At 46.0% G+C, this 22596-nt stretch overlaps 1 protein-coding gene across 1 annotated transcript; it reads left to right on the top strand.

Annotated features, from left to right (window-relative positions):
- The first annotated feature begins 2410 nt into the window (after positions 1 to 2410).
- On the top strand, positions 2411 to 22499 carry ZDHHC15 (zinc finger DHHC-type palmitoyltransferase 15). Its single transcript, XM_063170325.1, has 12 exons — positions 2411 to 2552; positions 5398 to 5424; positions 7492 to 7586; positions 8238 to 8358; positions 9354 to 9423; positions 9780 to 9812; positions 10884 to 11004; positions 12151 to 12283; positions 13452 to 13578; positions 14129 to 14238; positions 15370 to 15452; positions 16366 to 22499. The coding sequence occupies exons 1-11, from the start codon at positions 2411 to 2413 to the stop codon at positions 15411 to 15413; spliced, it is 1023 nt and encodes a 340-aa protein (XP_063026395.1). The 3' UTR covers positions 15414 to 15452; positions 16366 to 22499.
- The last annotated feature ends 97 nt before the right edge of the window (positions 22500 to 22596 follow it).

The following is a 22596-nucleotide window of genomic DNA, read 5'->3' as shown; positions in this document are numbered from 1 at the left end:
AAATGGGGAGTTACAGCAGAACCACAAGTGCAGAAATACACCCTCAGAGTCACAAGATTTAATGTCACCTGGTTGTTTTGTTTCAAAGAGCTGCGTTTGGGAATCTCACCTCAGATGAGCTCATGTTTATATAACTAAGTGTCCCCTGGAAGCCCAGGAAAAAAGAATTTTGAGGATGATCCATGTGGCCCTTAGAGCACGTAGAAAAACTGGCTGTTGAACAAAAGAAAAAGCCTGAACTTTATTTGCAGAGGCTTTACCTGACACAATCTGCTCACTGCTGCCTGTTCCTTTGCTGTCTGTGGGGAAGGTGCCCTCCTGCTTCAAAGGAACATGCAGGAAAAATGTCCCATGGATGTGCTGTTGATCCCATCTGCCTCAGGAGAGGAGATTCTCTGAGCTGCTTCAGGGAGTGATCTAACTCACAAAAGTGATTTTTAAATCTTAGTGATTATAAAATGTATTGCTGGCAAAAATATTCCTCATCAGCACTTACACTGTGGGGGAAGGAGGGAAACAAGGGGGCACTCACATCTTCTTCTCCTAAATCCTCAGATCTTGGGGTGTTTGTGTTCTAGATGCCCTTCCTGAATCTCCTGGGAGGAGATTTTTCATATGTGTGTATGTATAAAAAAAATATCAATTTCTAGTTAAGCTCTGGCCAACCTATGTTATCCTGTCTGCAAGGCACTTTTGTACAGCAGGGGCTCCCCAAAATCTTGGTTAAGTTCAACCCCACACAGAAAATTAAAACAGGTGCCAAATGTTCAGGTTTTATATTAAAGGAAGAATTGAGTAGCTGGAGAAGAAGATAATACTGATTGTAAAGCCTGAGTAGGGTAGAGGACAGGTTAATAGAACCGTCACCTCAGTTGTGAATAGATTTTTTGAAAAAAAACAGAGGTTGTAGATCATATCCCTCTTCAACTAGTGGGAGAACTAAATATGGAATTACAGGTGTGGTCTGAGGATTTGTGACTGATGTCTTAATTCATTGATCTGGGCAGGACAATGGCAAATGTGGTGCCTGTACCCAAAAACAGAAAAGGGCTGGTGGAGGCAGCACAGCTCCGAGTGTGATCCCAATAAGGGAAGTTTTAGAACAAATTCTGAGGGGAAAAAAACCTTGCTGAACAAAGAGGTGACCAGAAAGTGTCACAAATTACACCAGAGGTTTGTCAGAAGAACATTCTGTCAGATAAGTCATTGTCTTGATGAGAAAACTAATTTCCTTACCAGACATGATAGAGTGGAGTTAATTACCTGGAGCTGCAACTCAAATCACTGAGTGAGAATGAGGAGATTCCTACCAGAATTCAAAGGGGTTTGTGGAGCAGTCTAGGGCAGGGGGGTTATTTTTGTTTTCTGTTTTATACATTAAATGCCATGTTGAGATGGCACTCCTTTTGTTCCACAAGTTGTCTGGAATATGATCCTCCCATGGATATTCCATAGTAGTAAGTGAATATTAGTGAATATTACATATATATTCACTTGTATATGAAGTGTGTTTGTATTTTTTTTTTTTTACATACTCCTAGGTGTGTGCTGAGGAAATTGAAGGCAATGCCAAGCTCTTGTCTGTGCAGAGGACAGGACAGTGCTGCAAGGTCCCAGGATGGGTCAGAGGGGAGGCACCACAGTGAGTCCGTCTGGTGCCACTTCCCTGCTCCAGCAGAGCCATCCCAGAGCACCGGGCACAGGATCGTGTCCAGTCAGCTCCGGAATATCCCCAGGGAGGAGACACCACAGACTCTCTGCTCTCTGCTCAGGGCTGGGCACTGCCAGGGAACTTATTCCTCATGTCCAGCTAAAACTTCCCAAGCATCAGTTCCGCGGGTGCCATTGCTGGGCCCCCGGAGCGGAGCCTGGTGCATGCTCTGACACCTCCTCTTAGATATTTATGGATCAGCCGTCTCCTCCTGAAGCTGCCGAGCCCCAGCTCCCTCAGCTTTCCCCTCAGGGACGCTCCAGCCCCGCCATCACCTCGGCAGCCGCGGGTGTGCTGAGCTGCGGAGCCCGGAGGGGCGCACAGCGCCCCGGGTGTGCCCACAGGGCTGGGCAGAGGAGCAGCACCGCGACCCTGCCGTCCCCAGCACACGGAGCCGGCACGGGCGGGCTGTGAGGGGACAGCGCGGCCAGAGCAAAGCTCCCTCAGCCGGGCTCGGCACGGGCGGGCTGTAAAGGGACGGTGCAGCCGGAGCAAAGCTCCTTCAGCCGGGCTGTGAGGGGACAGCGGCCGGAGCAAAGCTCCTTCAGCCGGGCTGTGAGGTGAACGCGGCCGCGGCGCCGCTCCCTCAGCCCGAGCGCCACTGCCCGCCCGCCCCGCTAGGGGGCGCCGCTGCCCGCAGGCCGCTCAGCCGAGCGCCGAGCGCGCCGGCCCCGGGGCAGCCCGCGCAGCCGCGCGCCGATGCGCGGCGCTGAGGGCGGCGGGATGGCGCTGTGGCGGGGGCTGCGCTGCTGCCGCCGCGCCTTCGCCTGGGTGCCCGTGCTGCTCATCGCGCTGCTCCTGCTCTGGTCCTACTACGCGTACGTCTGCGAGCTCTGCCTCGGTGAGCGCCGCCCGTGCCCAGCGGGGTCCCTGCTCCGGGCCGCCCCTCGGTGCCGCCGGGGCCCCCGCGGAGCTGCGGGCGGGGGGCGCGGCGGGCCGGGGGCTTCGGCTGTTCCCCTTCTCCTTCTCCTCTTCCTCTTTCCCTTCTCCTTCTTCTCCTCTTCCTCTTTCCCTCCTCCTCCTCTTCCTCGCCTTCTCCACTTCCTCCTCGCTCTCCTCATCCTCTCTTCCTCCTCCTGCCGTGCCCGCGGTGTGAGCGGGGCCCCGGTGTCCCTCGGTGTCCCTCGGTGTCCCGAGGCTCCGATGCCGGCAGCGATCCGTGCACAGGGACAAACACTTCAGTAGGAGCCGAGCCCTGCTCGGGATCAGTGGGGTTTAGGATGTGCTGCCCTGCTTTCCGCAGGGTTTGTGCCCGGCCGGGCGGGCTGCGGGCTGGGGGTGCTGTCTGTCGGTCCTTGGGCCCTGGTTCTGTCTGTCCCTGGAGCAGGGAGGTGGCGTTTGAGAGGGCTGGGACGGTGATCCCACCGTGAAAGGCGGCGTTGTTGTGATTTGATAACGTCCAGATGTGATTTATGAGCTAAACAGTAACAAACATCAGTCTGTGCCCTGCCTTACAATGGTTTTATGTTTGTATTCTGAAAAGGAAAGAAATAGGTTACATGGGATCACACTCAGGCGTGGAATTGTTACAGTATCACAGAAAACACTGCATTTGAGAAGAGGAAGTTTTATGCTGGCTAGTAATTGTATATTTAATGTAACAACTTAACTGTGTAGTAAGTTGGAAACTTTCTTATGTTTGTTATATTTGTTATATCTGGTTTAGTGTGCTATTGGAAAAAAGAGTTGTTAGCTCTGGTGGAGAGAAGAGCTGGAAGCTTGGAATTGTGAAATTGTGAGAAGGAGCTGTGACTCCTCAGGACAGAGTAAGGCAGACAAGTGAAACCAGACGTCCCAGAAAGGATAGACTGAGATGTTCCTGGGGCAGGAGCTGCCTGCTGGCGCTGCACAGCAAACATAAATCAGGTGTTTGTTAGGGTTGGCAGTGCAGTGAGACCTGCTGGTGTTTTCTCCGTGGGAGCTAGAATGAAATGCAGCTTCTTTGGTCTGTTTTAATCAGCAGCTTGGCAAAGCCCCCAAACACTTCATCACATTTATCCCATCTCTGAGACTGTGGGCTGTTTCTTTCAAGAATTCACATAGGATGATATCTCTGAGGTGCATGGAACCGTCATTAGAACATGTGACAAAAAATGTGGAGCATTTTCCTGGAACACTGTCAGTGTTTTGAGATGTGCTGTGCAAATTCAGTAATCCTGAGCAGGGGCTGATCCCAGGTGCCAGTGCAGCTGCTGGAGGAGGCTCAGGTGGTTTCAGTGAGGTTTGGGTTGGGCTGTGCTGCTCCCCAAGTGCAGGTTCAGCTGGCAGGAGCTCAGCTTGCTGTGTGGAATCACAGCTTAAGTTCATTCATTTGCCCACACCCACCTGGTTTTTTTGCCTCGTTTCTCTCTCATCTCTTTTATTTGTGTGTGGAGGAGTTTATCTACGCAGAAGTTGCACTGATTGAATTATTTCAGGATTGGAGCATGAACTGTTGGCCTGTGCTGTTACTTGCCAAGCAGGATGTTGTCTCTCTCTAATTTCTAACCCAGCAAGGCTTGCTGAGCTGGCTGCCTCTTCTCAGCTGCTGGGAGCCTGTCAATAGTGAATGCTTTGTCTGGAACCTGGATTTGCATTTTCAGCTGTGCTGAGCTGGGGGGATGTCTGGGAGGCACCTCCTGATGCTCTCTGGGCTCTCAGTGCTGGGCTGGCCAGTGAGTCACAGGAGGAGGCCTCAGTTCTTGTGTGCCACGGTGACAGCAGGGATCCTCCCCAGAACCTTTTGTATCTCAGGTAAATCCTTAGCCAGGCCCTGCTGCAGGAGGGAGCCAGGCACTGCTTGTGAACAGCTCATCGTGCCTTGATTGGCAGCAAAGCAAAGGGAAAACTGAAGGTTTCCTAACAGTCTTGTTTACCTCGAATTGAGTGAGCAGAGAAACAACAAAGATTCGGTTTCTTTTTTCATCTCCATTGCTGTGTGGCACAAAGCTTTGTCTTCCAAGCAATGCTTTATCAAAGTATCACAGAACTCCCTGTTTTCAGTTCAAAAAGCTGTCCTTGTCTCTTCTGTTAAACTTGCATGCTGGCTTTTCAGATAATGGATGGATTTTCAAATAGTCACTGCAAGAAGGCACTGAACAATGCACCTTCTGCTGCTTGCTCAGAGGCTTCTGTTAGGAGGGCCTTTTCTCTCATTGTGAAGTAAGAAGGGGTTGTAAAATTTCTGCTGGTAGGTGGTGTAAAAAAACAATGAACTCACTGCAGTTGCTGACTTGGCCAAAGCTGAGAAATTTAGAAGTTTTTAATCCTGCTGATGCAGAAATGCTTTGGGACAGTGCTTACAATGAAGAGTCAAGACCACCTTGAGATCAGTAGAAAGCAGCTGCAAGTGTGTGGTAAATACAGAGACACAGGGGCTAGAGGAGCCCTGGTGATCTTCTCCCTGTCACCACAGGATTGCTTTTATCATATTTCTAATGCAAAATATACAGAATTTATTTTATAAGCAGGGAAAAGACAGCACAAGTGAGAGTGAGTGAACATCTTGCTGTGGGTGTGTGCGTGAGTGAAGAGTTCTTATGGATACTTTTGGTTTGATGCTGAGCTGTGGGCTCTCTCTTTGCCTCTTGAATGTGAACATTTTTCCTAAAATGGCTGTATTTCACACAGAAATGTTAATTGCCACAAACTTCTCTGGGATTCATATTTCCTCTGTGGACACTTGTTTGTTTTTTTTTCTTTTCCAGTGACTGTGAGCAACCCTGTGGAGAAAGGTATGTGTGATAATTTATTATTTGCCATGCAACCCTCATGTAAAAGGGCTCACAAATGTTCTGGCTGAGATATCAGAAATATCTGCTGTCATATTTTTAAGGTCCATCCTCTTTCAGTGTTTCCTTCCTGTGACTGCACCCTCCTGAGGCACTCAGCATGCTGAGCTCCTGGCTGCCCTGGGAAATGCTCTGTCTGGGCAGAGCATGGGAAGGCTCTGATCCCTCTGACTCCTTCAGGAAAAGCTCTGTGTGTATCTGTGCACACCCACACCCCTCTTCTCCCTTTCCCTTTCACATTTCCAGAGCTGATTTTACAAGCCAAACAGAAAATACTAGTTCCCATCTGCAGCCCACCTGGCTTTTTTTGCTGTTCTGGTTGATCTTTCAGTGAAAGCTATTTTTGCTAAGTTTTCTCCCTCAGTTCTGGTGCCCACTAACAGATCCTGAGTCACAGCACAGTAGGATTGCTCAGTGACATTCTTGAGGTGTGTTGGTGGAGGTAATGGCCATGTTCTAAGAGTAAGGAGTCAGTGGCTATTTTAATATTTTTCTCCTTCTTTGGATGCTTTTGGCTAATCCAGGTGTTCTCTTGGTGACTTTGTTCTTCAGGGGTTGTGAAGGACAGGAGTAGGTGTAGTGTGAGCTGTTCCATGAAGAGCAGTGCCAGCTGACATTTAAAGATCCTCCAGATTGCTGCATCCAGTAAATTCCTCTATAAAGCAGCTCAAATGTTTGAAATTGCTACAGAGAAACTGCAGAAAGCAGGATGGTAATGACTGAAAGGTGTTAATGGTTGCTCTGCAGAAGAAAGTTAATTGTTGCCTAATCTGTTAGTGCATCTCCAGGTCAGCTTCCTCTAATGTGCTGCTAGGCTGATCAACAAAATTAAACCTGTTGCAAGATTTATCTCCCTCTATATTAATTAAAAATGGCTCAGCTCCACCTGTAGTGTGAGGATAACATCTCAAACCAGCTTGGAGCATGAGAATGACTTAGCTGTGATTCACAGCTCCTTCCCACAGTCCATCACATCCTTGGGAGATGTGTCCCATCGTTTGCTGTCTCATTAGGAGCTCTCACTGATGCATTTGGCCTTTTGTACCCATTTTCACACAGGAAAAGAAGTGTTTTGAAATAGTTAAGAAGTGTTTGGATTTTAGATTTCTCTTTCCAACTAGTTATTTTGATCTTATTTTCTGGAATTTGAAGCTTATATGAAAAGGGCAAATGAGATAGTTTTATTTAAACACATTATTTCATTGCAATAACAGTCTTGTAACTTTGATAATGTCTTAATGAGCTGAGTTAAAGAAATGGCAAATAGTCTGTGCAGCTGAAGGACAGCTCCTTTGGCTCCCTGTCCATGGAAAGCCTGCAAATGCCAAAGGAGTCAGGTTTGCACATTGAACTGAGACTGTTCTGACATGGGCTGGTTTGCAATTCTCCCTCAGTAATCACAAGCCCGGTTTTGATCAAATTCAGGGAAGTTTTCCTGATTTATTGTATCAATTGTAGCAAATGTAAAAGATGTTTAATAAGAAATTAGGCTTTTTCTGGTGATGTAAAGCTCATATTATTTCTGCTCTCACAAGAGGATCATGGTGCAGGGGTGGGCAGTGCACACTCTGCTTCCCACTGCTTTTAGCAACAGCTGGACCCCAATACTGGGAGGTGCAAAATTCACCTTTGCACTGCTCAGCACCAGCCAGATGTGCTGGGCTTGTGCCTGGGATGTGGGGAAGAGACAGGAATCCTGTCATTGCCAGGGATATGGAGCTGTCACCTGCCCTGTGGGACAATTCTCTGACAGCTGCATCTTCCTCTCCCCCAGAATGGGATCAGGTGGAGCAGGGGAGGCTCTGAGTTTGGTCACTCCTGACCCTCAGCCATGAGGTTTAGCTGGACTGCAATAATGGGTGGCACTGGATGGACATCTGTCCTTTCCTTTCTTCCTTTTTTTTTTTACTTTGTTGTGCAAAATTTGAATTATGCCCATTGTGGATGAAACCTTTGCTTAAGAAGTCATTACTCTGTTTCTGTTTATTTCTTTTCTCGTTTTGTTTTTAGTGGCCTATCTTGTAGTATTCCATATTCTCTTTGTGCTCTTTGTGTGGACATACTGGAAGTCTGTTTTCACTCTCCCAATACAGCCAGGCAAAAAGGTAAGAGAGCCAACACCTTTCATCCCTTGCAAAAGAAAACCACAGATGTTAAAGAGAACTCAAAAATCCTTCAGTCTTCAGTTGATCTGAAGAGGAGAGTCAGAGGCAAATGTCTCTTAATTCTTTTCAACCAAATATTTACTTTGTCATGTTGCTTGGGTTACTAGATTTACCTTTTTTTCACATTTTATCTCTCTATGAAATACTAATAAAACACTCAGACTGAGGCAGCAAAATGAGGTCAGAATTTGTGTGGCACTCCAAATATACTCAGCCTTGCTCTGATCCTGATTACAAGAATGTAAACTTATAAATAACAACTAATCCCAGTTTTAAATATTAAAAAAGGTTCTTGCTCACTAGAGAGGTGCTGAATGTGTTATAAAGGTGAGTAATGGCATTCATCTAGGGTAGCAATAGGAGCAATTCTAGTAAGTTGTTTTATGAGCCTTAATTTCACTTTTTCATTTCTTATTGCTGTCTCTCGGTATTCTGGCTCTCCAGCACTCACTGCCTCCCTTTGTCTTCTTAACAACCACATTTCCCCGCTGAATTAACCTCAGGAGCGGGAGGTAAAAGCGTTCCCAAGCTCAGCTGGATGTGAAAGGCTCAGCTGGGTGTGAAATGCTCTGTGGTGCCCTCTGCTTGCAGTTCCACATGTCCTACGCTGACCAGGAGCGCTACGAGAACGAGGAGCGGCCCGAGGTGCAGCGCCAGATCCTCGCCGAGATCGCCAGGAAGCTGCCGGTGTACACGAGGACCGGGAATGGAGGTCAGCCCGGCACGGAGCCCCAACCCCCCAGTCACAGCCAGAGCATCCTGCTGAGCAGCAGCACTGCCAGGCACCCCCTGACTCCTGCCCTCCCTTGCTCACAGGAAAAACAAAAAACCCTTGAGCCCTTTAATTCAGTGCAGTTCCAGGTGCTGCCTTTGAGGAGCAAGATGTCACCCTTTGGATTTACAATCCAATAGCCCACATGTGCTGTCTGCATTTACAAATAGAATAATTAAATCTGTCAGAATTTTTACTTAAAATGGACTCTGGCTTAGGGATGCAGCACATACTTCTGTGACCAGTTTTCTGTATTGTGTTCAGTGGTTAAATGCCTGCTGCACTCCCTTCACAGCTTAAAGAAATTTGTGTTCATATTGGAGGCTCTGACCTGCTTGTTTCTGTCAGGCAAGCCATTTTGAAGCAGAGAACTGGAATAAATAGAGAATTATCAAAATGAAGTGTAGGTAGTTGAGTAAATGTGGATGCAAGTGTGCAGCTTTGGTTTGTCACTTTTGAGCTGGCTGTATGAGTTAGATCAGGGTTAGATTTGGGATAGATGTTAGGAAGGAATTCCTTCCTGTGAGGGTGGTGAGGCCCTGAAACAGCTTCACAGAGGAGCTGTGGGTGCCCCTGGATCTCTGGCAGTGCCCAAGGCCAGGCTGGACAGGGCTTGGAGCACCCTGGGACAGTGGGAGGTGTCCCTGCCATGGCAGGGAATGGAACATGATGGACTTTAGAGTCCCTGCCAACCCAAAGCATTCCATGGTTCTGTGATTTTGTGCTTTCACTCATTGCTGCCCCATCTGCAAGTCTCCATCAGAGTTATGAGTGTTGCTTACCTGATTGTGACCTGCAGCAATCACCAGGTCACTTGCTGAAGTGATAGAGGAAAGAAAAAGAATAGTTAGGAAATGAGCACAGTATCAACTACCAGAGAAAAAAACAAAAAAACAAAACACTTTTCCATTGTTTTAATTTGTCTCTGACTGCAGGGATTCGGTTCTGTGACAGATGCCAGCTGATCAAACCTGACCGTTGTCACCACTGCTCTGTTTGTGCCATGTGAGTCATGGGCTGCTGTCATCACAAGTTTTGGGAGTGGGCTGCTCCTTCAGGTGTCTTTGTACACAAAAAGGTTCCCCAGGGTCTTTGTCCCAGCTGCAGCTCTTCTGCTCTAGGGCAGAAATCATTCTTGTGTCTCTTTATCTCCACAGGGACCAAGGACATTGGTTGGTCTTCAAACACTAAGAAATGTTCCATCTTAAAATTATATCTACCTCAAAAAACTTAGAGACAGCATCATTTTGAGTATCTATTGTGTAGAAACCTCACAAAAATCAAAGTTTTGCTGTTGATCTGCAGTTGGTAATGAAGTACCAATTAAAAATCTTCCATTTTTCTTTTTTGTCTTTTTGCAGGTGTGTGCTAAAAATGGATCATCACTGTCCATGGTATGTCCTAGATAACTGGTTTGTGGTTTTCTGAAAGGAAAGGTTACTTAGATATATTTCTTATGCCTCTCATGTCTGTATGCCTCTCACATTTTAGGCCATCCATCTCTTTAGTTTGGGAAACTTAAAAAATAATTGCACTTTGAGATTGCCTGAAATTAAATTTTAACAAATCATTCACATTTGCTCCATAACCCATGTGTAAAAATGCTATAATATTGATAAAGTTTAAACCCCAACTGCTAATTCACTCATTAACTATTATTCAAATTTGAAAGGAACTCCAGCTTAGCCTTTTCTTTGGGCTCTCTCAGTGTTTCAGCTGCACTTGGGGTGCTCCCAATAACAACAATTGCACATGGATTGTTTCTGGACTGATGATGGTCAGAGACAGTCTGTGCAGAAAGCTGCATGGAATAATTGAGCTTTACACCTTCCAAAATTGCTGCCACTAAATTTCTTAAATTCCTCCTTTTTTTTTAAAAAAAAAAAAGGAAGATTTAAGAATTCAGAAACAACACAAACATTTCCCTACCTGAACCTTCCTGGTGATCAAAATTGTAGAAGATTTTCCAAACCTGAGTTCTGACACAAACACCCACTGGGGTTTTTTGTATATCCCGTGTTCCTTTCCAGAGCTGTCCCGTGCATGGACAATTGTAACCAGGGTGGAGTGAATTGGGCTGTGTGTAACAAACAGGCAGGGCTGAGGTGGCTCCTGAGCTTTGCAAAGGAATAAAGCAGCACAGAACTCCCGGCTCTGATTTCCTTGGCAGACAAGAGGCAGACAGGAGGAACGAGCTGCTGCCTCTGTGACCCATTTCCTTGTGGTACCAACCTCAAAACAATTCCAAAAATCGGAACTGTGCTTCTCCTGGGCCCAGGGAAGGGTTGGAGGGAAAGCAGAGCCACCGGTTCTGTTCCCTTGCGGCCACTAAGGGGAGCCGCTCGTTGGCAAATCGGGTTGTGTGACCCAGGGGTTCCAAACCCCCAAAACTGGTTCGTGCTCTTTGTGTTACACCCACTGTGTGCTGCACCAATCCTGATTTCAACTTTGCTTTTGTCCTCCAGGGTGAATAACTGCATTGGATTTTCTAACTACAAATTCTTTCTACTGTTCTTAGCCTATTCTTTGTTGTATTGCTTGTATATTGCTGCAACAGTCTTCAAGTATTTCATTAAGTATTGGACAGTAAGTCATGAAATCCGGTTACTTTTTCATCTGCTCTCAGTCTCGTGGGCTTTGGTGACTCTCGGTGCTCTGTTGCTCTCAGGCAGTGGAGGGGCTGCATTTTCCTGGGAGGTGTTTCCTGGGCCCTTTGGGACTCCACCTCCTGATACATGTTCATCATGCACAGAGCAAGAAGTCAGGAATTTCAGACTGTAGATTATTTTCTGGCAGAGAGGTGCTGTCCCTTCCCTATCCTTGTGTTTGCATGGGTGTACCTTGGAATGTTTGGCACTGATGTGTAAGATCCTGGCAATGATTTGTACATATTTACTTAAGAGAAAAAGATGGATAAAACCCCATGTTCATTTTCTAACCCCCCCAGGCCTCCTTTCTCAATTTAAAAACAGCAACCCAAAGGAGGCTTTTACTCAGTTACTGCTGATTGTTTCTGTGAAAGCAAGGCCAGCTGACAGCTCCAGCAGGACACTGGCCCTTGGTCTCTATTTCTCTCTCCTCTCCTCAGTACCTGTGTATGTTTGTGTTTAGGTACCTTGGCTGTGCACTAATTGTTCCCCACGCCCAGCAAGGCACAGCCCTGAGCCCTGGATGTCCCCAGAGCCTGCCCGTGTCCCTGCTGGACACCTCTGGCACCTGGCTCTCCTGCTGCAGAGGGAAAGAAGCCTTTCTTCTGCTTGGAGTGTCCCCCTTGGCTTTTAACCCTTCCCTGTCCATCTGTGCTCAGTTCTAACCCTCCCCAATAGCTGCAGATGTGCAGGGCAGGTTTCTCTGGGCTTACCTTGAGCAAGGTGCAGGATTTTAATGTATGCACAGGAAACTCAGCAGAACTTAATCAGGGCTTCAAGAGCTCCTGCCTGCTCATTTCCCCAGGCACAGGGTGCTCCTCATGCCCACCTGGGCAGCTGTGCTGGGCTGGCTCAGAGCCATGCCAAGGGTTAATAACACCCCCCACTCTTTGTGCTGTGGTACAGGAGGGGAAATGAACCACATTCATTTCTTTGTCTCTTTTTGCTTTATTTAGTAATGTTCACTTTTGCCTGTAAATTTTGAGAACTCCCAATAGGAGTTTTAGAATTATATTTCTAAGTACAAATAATTTCCATCTTTAATTTGTTCCCATCACTTGTTCTGTGTTGCTTTCCTTTCCAGGGTGAGCTGACCAATGCACGCTCCAAATTCCACATCCTTTTCCTTCTCTTTGTGGCAATCATGTTCTTTGTGAGCCTCATGTTCCTGTTTGGCTACCACTGCTGGCTGGTCAGCAGGAACAGATCCACTCTGGGTAAGGCTCTTCTGTCTCTTCTTTCTGGTAAGACATACCAAAGGTGCTGTAAGAAGAAAAAAATAAAAGAAAAAATGCATTTGTTCTATTTCTGTACATTCCTGCTGGTTTATGAGGAGAGGAAGATTTAAGATCTTGGTACAAGCTGCAGAAATTTGTCACTGCAAATGAGCTGCATTTATTAGCTGGTGTGACAAAAGCTTTGTTAGGGAAACCAGAGCCTAAAAGTGTAGAATCCAATTATAAAAGTGTTATGCATATGTGAAACTGTATTTGCTGTGAAATGAGTGCAGCTTTTCAGGAATAATGGTTTATTCTTGTACTGGGGTGCACCCCAATCAGCTTGGTGAGCTTGGGAAACACAGTGTCCATCTTTACTGATAAAGACAAATAAGTTGTGACTGTAAAATCAAAGAAATTATCATCTAAAATAGTATCATTTTGCCAAAGTTTCTTTGCTTTTCCTCAGATAAATGTTCAACTTTCAAAGCTTTTGGGAAAAAGTTTTGTAACAAAACAGACACTGTCAAGAAAGAGCAAACATTCTGATTTTATCAAGTTATTTACTTCAAAAGTCATTTCATGGGGCACTGAAGCTCATCTATCCCAAAACATCAGACCTGTGCAGCAGCTGAGCAGGGAGATCAAACTGTTCCTAAGGCACTCAAGGTTCTTCTCTCCTCCCTTTTTTTAATTTTATGCCCCACCAGAGCCCAGAGTTTATTTGCATTTATTTGTCCCTAGTGCTTTTTCATTCTAACATTAACAAATGAGGTGATTTAAATCTGCAGTGCCACTTCTGGAATATGCACTGAGCACCAACCTACTTCATCCTGCATGCAGAGTTTTTTACCTAGAAACTTTTACTCTCTGAATTCCATCAAGTCCCACAGGAAGATCTTTTAATTCCATTCTCTGGATGAAACAACCCCTTGTGGGTTCTTTGACTGTTCTCTGGGTTCAGTTGCACAACCAAATTCTGCCTTCAGCTGGAAAGTCTTTACAGGCTGTGCAAAATGGGAAAACCATTATTTTGAAACTCTGTATTGCTGTGTATCTATAATCTGTTAAATCATGTTGTCTTTAGATGGTTATAAAATGCACAACCCTGTTTCAGTGTTTGCCATTGATTTTCATTTTTTTCCACCAAAATTGTCTCTGTTTGCAGAGGCTTTCTCAGCTCCAGTGTTTCAAAATGGCCCAGATAAAAATGGATTCAATCTTGGCTTTGTGAAGAACCTCCAGCAAGTGTTTGGGGAAGAAAAAAAGCTCTGGTTGCTGCCTATTGCCTCTAGGTAAGTAACCCTGCTAAAAGCTGTTGTAATTACAGTTTCTCACATTTTGTGTCCAGGTTTAGGTCACAGGAAAGTGGGGGTTTTATGTGTCTTTGAGTAAGAGTGGGGCCATTTCCTGTTGGGTGTCACCCAAACACAAGTGAGATTTCTGCCCTGAAGAATCTGTGGGATAAATTGATAAAATTTATACCTATTAATGGCTTAATTTTCATAAATGTTTTCCTTAGTTCCCCTGTCACTTCTAACTGTCCACATTTTTCCAGGCCTTTTTTCTGTATTCAAATTACTTGACCAAATTATCACATTTACCTTCTGCTAAAAATTACTTGATTCCAGGCCACAAATTTCAACTTTTGTACTGCAGAGACCTTGAAAAAATTGAGAACCAAAATGAAAGACAAACACAGTGCTTTTCAAGCTTAAAGATGATTTTAAGTAAACATGGGAAATACTGGCAACAGAAAACTTTGCAGAAAAAATGTAGAGAAATTGTCATTTTTTAGAGTTTCTTGCTGCTTTTGCAGTGTCCCTCTGTCCCTTTTCCATGCAGCCAGGGGGATGGACATTTTTTCCCCATGAGAACCTTGAGTGAAGCTCGGAACCCTCTTCTGGCAAATGAGGAGCAGTGGGAAGAGGATGGAATAGATGAAGAGCCTCAGGGTAAGGAATTAGTGAAATTGCTTATCCTGATCTACAGTAGCCAATAAATGAACTATAAGAGATAATCAAATAACAAAAACTGTGTTGGTGAAGTCTCTGAGCAGCTGGGACTTGATTAATGAGCACAGACTAAAATAAGCTCTGCTTTGGAAACAATTCTTTTTTTAATAACTTTCTACTTGCAGGTGAATGAACTTAAAAGGTGTTTCAAGGCTTAGAGAAAGTGAAGCTGCCACAAACTGAGAGCATTTACATGTAAATGTTGCTGCATGCAGCCCAGTTATTTGGGATATAAAGTGGTGCCTGCAAGGAGGAGAATATTTAGATTTTTTTAAAGTGTATTTATCCTGTGGCAGTGTGTGAAATCAGGCATGCAAACACCTGAGTTCAGGGATGCATTTAGGAGGCTGCTTTATACTTTGTCCAGCTTTATTTCCAGTGTAAATTTACCTGCTCTGCCAGGGGGTTTCTATACATATTGGTACTTACACAAGGTAACACAAATGAGTTTTTAAACCAACAAAATTTGCTTTAAAATAGCAAACTATGGCATTTCTGTGAATTTTTAATGATGCTTAAAATAACTCCTTTAGGAATGAGTCAGAGCTTCTTCCAATTTTTACAAACTTCAAATTCCATGAATAAATAATTAAATCTTCCATATGAAAACAGTGGCAGTGAGGTGATTTTTGGCTAGATCACACCCCAGACTATGGTCTGGAGCTTATATGAAATCTCCCAATTTATAGAGCTTATAAAATAACTGACATTTCCAGGCAGTTGAACTGGATGATCACTGTGGGTCCTTTCAACTGAAATATTCAAATTCTCTCTTACACAGCAGAGGTAAATCAGTAAAAGTGTCTAACCAGAAAGACCTGAAATGTTCCATTAGAACTGCAAGACCTTTATTTATCTTTGTGGCTTTAAAGCTTGTGACTTGGTTATGAAATAAATAAAGCCAATAATAGAGTAATCTCAGTTAAAAACAGCTGCTCAGTTCTCTCTGACAAGTGGTTGTCTATTTTTGTTTGTAATTATCCTTAAAAACACAGTCCCATGCTTAGTGAAAAATGTATTCTCAGTGAGAAAATCAGATTTATTTGTCTCTAACTGCTTTGGTTTTCACAGGTTCTGGTGAGGCCCCATCCCTTGCCATAGAAAGGGAGACATAGCAGTGTGAGCACACAGTGGTGGAAAGCTGCATCAGAAAGGTCAGTGTTTCTTTCTTTATCTCCCTCAACACCACTGCTCTGCAGGGACTGGGGAGGTGATGTTGAAAAGGTTTGGGCTTTAGCAGGAAAATATTTCTCCAGCTTGCCCAGCAATCCCTTATTCAAGGGGCCCTGGAGGGCAGCAGAGGCTCTCGGAGGCCCTGGGCTGGGTGGCACAGGTGACAACAGAGCCCAGCACTCTGTGAAGGGGAGGACACCAATCCTGCAGCTCCTGTGGAAAACAGGGCTGGGACAGTGGCAGGATGGAAATTCTGGGGTCTGTGGGAGGTGTGGGAAGGGGCAGGTGAGGTGTTAAACTGAGCACAGCCAAGGTGCAGCTGGGGACACAAGGAAGTGCCCTGTAATGTCACATCAGCTGTCACTCCTCTCCAGGCTTTCCCTCCCCCTGGGAAAGGTGGGTCTGACACCAGCTGGGGCAGGTGCTGCTTCCAGAACATTCCCTGCTCTGCCTTGGAGAGTGGTGGAGATGCCCCACCCACACCCTGCCCCCGGAGCTGCAGGCAGTGAGGAGGGCACAGTGTCCTGCTGTCCAGGGGAATGGAACTGATGAGATTCCAGCAGCATCCCCTGCTGTCCCTCTGGCAGGAGGTGGAGTGGCCAGCTGGGCTTTGCCCCTCTCAGTTGCAGGGCAGGCAGTGACTGCTGAGGCAGAGCCCTGCAATCCCTGCCTGGCTCCCTTCCACACTGCTGTCAGTGGGTGTGGGACTCTGCCTTGTTCCCCAGAGTGTTTTCTGTCAGCAGTGAGGGCTGCATCCTGCCATCCCACCAGGCCAAGCAAAATCAGCATTTTCCTCTTGTTCTTCGTGGCTTTGAAATGACTCCCAAAGCCCAGATCAGCCCTCAGTCCCTCATAACAGCAGTGGTTGCACATTTGTATTTCTTTAAATTTCAGCTTCTCTCTCAGGAGCCAACATCCCTTCTCTTGGCAAGGACTTCAGTTTTGAGGGGCAGAAAACAGGTGGATCTTCAAGATGAGAAAACATCCTGAAGTATTGTCTGATGGGAATCTGCATTCCAGAGTGCTTCTCCAGGAATCCTGCTGTCCAGATGTCCCAAGGCTTTATAAATTTAAGTTACAGAGTTAACAGAACAATTTTACAGAGTGATTGTGGCCAATCTTTGGCCTGCTCTCTTTATTTTATAAATACTATCTATTTTTTATTCAGAACAGGTACAGATGTTGATGCGAGTGCGTTCCGAAGGCCTTTTCATTTTGCAAACATCAGGGACTCGAGCTCTTGAAATTCTTCCAAGCCATAATATTCTTGGGGATGGTTATTTATTTTGAGGCTGATTCTCCAACCTTCTCTGACAAGTGGCATTTTCTCATGTATTTAAATTCTGAGTGAGTTCAGCTCAATGCAAGACAGACCCAGTTAAATCTGGCACTAAATTGGGAGCTGAATGTAAAAGTGTTGAAAGCAAAAGTGCTGAACATGCACATGTACATGTGCAGCTGTGAGTGAAAATAAAATATTCACATTGCCAGTATCAAGATTCAAGAATATTGTGGCCATAGATTTTTTAAAACATTTTTAGGGAGGGTGTTATTTTCCTGGTGTTTGGGTTATAGTGCTCTTGCATCCCACTTGCAGGCTTCTAAAATGCAAAAGGGAACTTCAGACAGTCCAGTTTTCATTAATTCCTAGGGTTAAAATATCATCTCATTCCTGGATCAGTGTTTGATGGAGATTTGTGTGTTCATGGAGTCAGAAAGGAAGATGGGAATTTGAAATATGCACTGAAAGTTTGGCTCCAAGAGTCATGTTTGGAGTTTCACTCCACAGGGGTGGCTTTAGCCCCAAAATGCTGAAGACACAACTGATATATTGAATTTTTTCAGACTTCTTCCGAGCTCAGTGCACTGAGTGGCTTCAGGGGTTTCTGCACTAAGAGGTGATCAGATTTGTTTCTGCATTTTGCTGCATTTACAGTCAAAGAGGTGAATCCCTGTTTCTGTTCTGGGGCATGGAACTGAGACTTGACTGGCTGGATTATGGATATTTTTCTAGACCTGAGTCCTTTTTTTTTTAATCTGCATGATTCAGCCCAGTCCATCATTCTTGTTTGAATTAGGTGCATGCTAAAAGTATTGGTGTACTGCCTCTAAGATCATTTAGTACCATTTTCTATCCCATTTTTGTGTTTGTTATCAGCCCACTGGTGTTGGCAGTGACTACAGGAGCAGCTGTGCATGACAGGAGAAAGGAGCTGATGAGTGAGGTTGGTGATGGAGGCTTTGCTTACAGAATAAGCCCCTTTTTCCTCTGTTCCTCTGCTGCAGGGATGTGTTTGTGAGCCAGGAGAGCCTTGCAGAGGTTCCTTCCCTAAGAGAAGGTGTTTCACTCCTGCCTGATCCGTGCCCTGGGATGGAATTTTGTCCCTCAGCCCCTGCAGTGTGTGTGGAGCAGTGCTGACCTCCCTGGGATGTGTCACTGCTGAATTTGGTTGTGAGGGGCCCAGGTGGGCTGGCCCAGGCTCCTGTGGGTTTGTCTCTCCTCAGGGGGGCCCTGAACACTGAAAATGTTCCTATTCAGCCACCTGAGCCCCATCTGTTGAGTGGCTCTGTCACCAAACGACTGCTGAGTGCTGGAAGGGTTTTCCCTGTCAATCTAAAGCTGCATTTCTGATGTAAATCTGGTGTTGGACCTTGTGCTGTGTGTGATGCAAGGTGGCAGCTGAATTAATCCCCTCATTCCTGGCAAAATGTGCTCTGGAGGGGGAGCTTGAGAGGATGATGGCAGCTAAACACAGCCAGAATGTAGCACCTACAGAGGTGCTATTTGTGCCTTTAAAAACTTTAAATTCTTTGTATATAAAACCAGGAAGGTGATTTGGTGACTTTGTTTCATCCTGCCAGCTGAAGTGTATTTTCCCAGAGCTTGTGTGGATTTACAGGAGTTTTCTGAGCAGGCTCTTGTGCCCTTCCTGGCTTTGGCTCTGGTTCCAGCCTTGCCATTGTTTGAGTTGTTTCTGTGCCAGGCAGGAACAGTGAGCTGTGCAGGAGCTCCTCTGTCTGCTCCTGCTGCTGCTCTGAAAATCAGGGTTTGTCTTCTCATACTAAGGCAGATATCTTTGTGATGGCACAGGTACCAAGCTCAGATTGAGAAAGGGTTTTAAATGTTTCCAAGGAACTTTTATTCACTTTTCTTGTAATTAATTGTGGTCATCTCTTCCCTTTCCTTCAAAGCAGCTCAGCCTCCCATGGTTGGAACAAACTCTTGTTAGAACAACACAAAGTTTATCTCTTCAGAGCCACTTCTCAATGTCCACACATCAGGTGCTGGAAAGTTTAATGAAATGTGAAACAAACCCAAAAGTTGTGTAAAATGAGGCAGAACAAAATGGGAAAACCCACATGTCTGAGTGAGCAGCTCCATTTTATCCCCTTCTGCTCACTTAAGGTGATATCCTTGTTTTACCCTGACCTTTGTCCTTTTAATGCTGAGTAAATGCACTGGAAAACAGAAATTCCTCAGGCTGCTGGTGACAAAAGAGAAAATATTCAGCCCAGTGTGTGGTAGGCTTTTTTAACCTGCAAATGGCTCTTAGAGGTAACTCACTGCAGCACCTCCTTTGTTTTCCATGCCCTGATCCTCATGCAGAGGCTCTCCCCCACCATCACTGACTGTAAGGGCTGTGTCAGCAAAGCTCTGTCCTGCCTGCCCCCTCCATCCCAGCATTCCAGGGGTGGGATTCATCCCCCAGTCCCATCAACACCAAGGACACTGCAGCTCTGGGAGCTGCCCATGATTCCATGTGAATGTTGGGCCATCTCACACTGCCTGTGCTGGTGCCCAGCATTCCAGGTACCCCTGAGCCCTCTGTGTGCCAGGAGCAGCCCAAGTGTCCCCACTGGGATTGCCACCAGTGTCACTGTCACCCTCTGGGTGTGTGCTGCAGGTGCAGCTCCATCCAGGGAACCTGGAGAATGAAGAGCCTCAGTTGTGGTGCTGCTGTCAGTGTGGCTGTCAGGCTGCAGGGGCTGCTGCAGGTGTTCTCTGCAGCCTGGAGCAGTGTGCAGGCAGCAGGGGAACTGTCCCCACCCCTCCAGGAGCTGCTTTCTCTGCTTAGCACTGGATCTGCATTACAGCTTTCTCAGCCTGGAGCAGCTTTTCCAAGTGATCTCACCTTGGGAAAGGAGGGAACTCTTTGGTTGGACTGTGCTGCCTCCATTTTTACCCCTCTGCTCCTGGATTCATCCTCTACAATAACTGACCCCTAACAGCCACTCCTCACCTCCCCCCTTCTCTCCATTTCCATTCAGGTACAAACCCCAGACAGAGCATCACAGTGATGTTTCTCTGTGTGCAATTGTCCTAAATCCAGCCCTGGGCCAGCAAGTCCTGCCCAAAGAACCTGGACTTGGTTTCTCTTGCTGATTGGAAGTTTTTGGAGTAGGATAATCTTGTTTTCCTTCAAGCAGGGAGCACTCTGTATGTTTGAGGAGGCTGTACCCACTGTGAGGGGTGCAGCCACTGGTGAGAGTCAGGAAGCTTCCAAATCCCACTATGCAATGAATGTTTGCTTCCTGGGCCAAACAGGAATGGATTCAGCAAAATCCACACCAGCTGCAGCTCTGTAGTTCTGGATGCTGGTCTGGACTGAAAGCACAACTTGATGCATAAAGTCTGTCATGTGATATGAATGTAAAATGTAAAAGGGGAAAAAATTACTAATTTTTTCCCTGAATTTAGCTATGAAGAATGATGTACTGAGCAGTTACTCTGTGCAGTTACTCTGCTGAGCAGTTACTCTGTGCAGAGCTGAGGCACTCATGGGAGGGTTTAATTAGCAGGGGAAGGAGCCACTGCTGACCTTGTTTATTAAGGCAGAACTAATTAACTCAAAAGGGTCATGTTTCCATTTCAGTGACTCCTGTGGTACAGATTTCTGAAATGGATCCATAGTACTTGAAAATACCTCAATTTTATTGATATTTTTCCAATTCTATCAGCTTCTGCTTTATTACAGAACACTTGCAAAGCTAAACTCACCTGAACTGATCAGATCCCTCAGGTCACTGAAGGTGTTTGCATGGCAGAGGGGCTCTGGTGTGGCAGACCCTGCACTGGCTCTGCCATGGGCTGCATTCCCTGCCCTGGTCACACACACTGAGCTCACACCCACTGCTGCAGGGTTTTGGTCTCTTGTGCTTTTTCCATCCCACTTGGAGTATTCCCTCTTCCTCCTGAACATGCAGATAAATATTTTCAGCTTTGAGCTGCTTGTGCTGGTTTTTTTGGATACTGTGAAGGTGAGTAGGTGTCATTTTATGCAATTGTGCCATGTATTTTATTTGTAATTATTCTCTGTTTGTCAGGTATTGGTTTGTGGTTCCCCTCATCAGGCTTTGCTTAGAGCAGGATCCCACTTTCCTGCATTTTCTCTTTCCTAAAGCCTCATTTCTTCATTCTCCAGCTTCCATTTGGGATGTAAACCTTGTGAAATAAAATGTAAGTTTACATTTCACATACAAGCCTGTAAGTTGCTCATGCCTGCATGCTCCTTACAATACTATTTTTTTCTGTATGAGGTTTTAAGATTTACAGCAGCATTTGTAAAACTTTAGTGGGTAACAGCCATTGTTAAAAAAAATAAGAAATTATGCTAAGGAGGGGGGAAAAAACCACAACCCTCAAAAAATCCAACAAAAAGGACAAAGGGATCGTCTCTGCTTCTTATTCCAGCTGTGCTTGAAAAGAAATGCTGCTTGCATGCAGTGCTGTCAGACAGCCCTGAGACAGGCAGGTACCTCACCTGAGGGCTTCCCTGCTGTTTCAGTACTTCCTGAAGCACTTCCTTGGGTTAAACCTTGCACTAAATCCCATGGAAACCCAACAAAATCAGCCTCCCCCTCTCCCTTCTAACCTGGGGAAGGTGAGTGCAGCCCTTCTCAGCACTTCCCTCTGTAAGAGAAGCAGAAGCCCAAAGTGAAAGTGTTGGTTTATTATTCCCCCACCTTTTTCTGAAGGATCTGGCAGCCTCCAGGATGTGTCCCAGAATTCCCTCAGCACATGGAACTCTGCTGCTGTCCTGAACTGCTGGGCTGGTGCAGGTGCCCCTCCCTGGGAGGGACCAGGCTGTGCCTGAGAGCTGGGGGGAGGAGGTGGAGCTGTGGTTCCTCTGCTCTGCTGGAGCTCCATCCTTCTTTGGAGTTAACTTCACTATGGAATGGCTTTCTGCTCTACTCATGGAGCTACTCCAGAGTGACTCCAGATCCACTGCTGGAGCGGGGAGCTTTGGGGTAGGAACACAGCAAGTAGGAAAGGTCTTGTTATTTTATAAATGTATAAGCTGCCTGCTCAGATGGCTGTTCCTCAGCTGAAAATGCTGTTTGTGGTGCAAAGGGGTCCCTCAAGGATAGAAGTGAGCTGGATCTCAGCATCAGAGAATGGCAGAGGCGTGGTGCTGTCAGTGTATCAGCAGGGTTTAATGTCATCCAGAAAAGCCAGGGGGTTTCACACACTGGAAGATGGGGCTGGAGCAGAACCCCACTGCAGGGGGAGCCCTTTTGGGGGCTCCCTTTGGGGCAGGATCAGCTCTGCCATCCCCGTGGAGCTGCCAGAACTGGGACACAGCAGCACCCCCTGAGTGGGAGCTGCACCCAGCTGCTCTTATGGCCCAGCACGGACTGGGGCTGGCAGGTGTTCTGTCAGAACTGCTGGTTTAATACACATCCCTCCCCCCAGTTCAATGGGAAGTCATTATTTTGCAAGGAATATCACAGCAGGATTGCTGCCCACCTTTGGGGTGTTGTGTTCAGGAGTTTAATGCTGCTGCTGCTGCTGGCATTGAGACTTTTGATATCAAATGGGTTTTTACAAAAGCCTTGGATACTCGTTTTTACTGTCAGACCAATGCTCTGACTATGCTGATGCTCTGTGGAGTTTCACTGGCATTTTCCAAGTGTTTGTACAGTTTCTACAGCTGAATATCCTGTATGTTCTGCTTTGTTGTTTTTTATTATGGTTTATACTGCACTGCAGGCAAGGACTGCATTAAAACCATTTTTGTCTAATTTAATAGACTTGTGAATGGTTATTTCCTATGCTTGGGCTAAACACTCCCTCTCTGGAAGTGTTATACAACTTTAATTAATTGGAATTACTGCTTGGAACAG

Source organism: Melospiza melodia, chromosome 16 (genome assembly GCF_035770615.1).
Source record: "Melospiza melodia melodia isolate bMelMel2 chromosome 16, bMelMel2.pri, whole genome shotgun sequence".
NCBI lineage: Eukaryota > Metazoa > Chordata > Aves > Passeriformes > Passerellidae > Melospiza > Melospiza melodia.
Note: the sequence above shows the minus strand (reverse complement) of the source record. Positions and strands in the feature narration are given on the sequence as shown.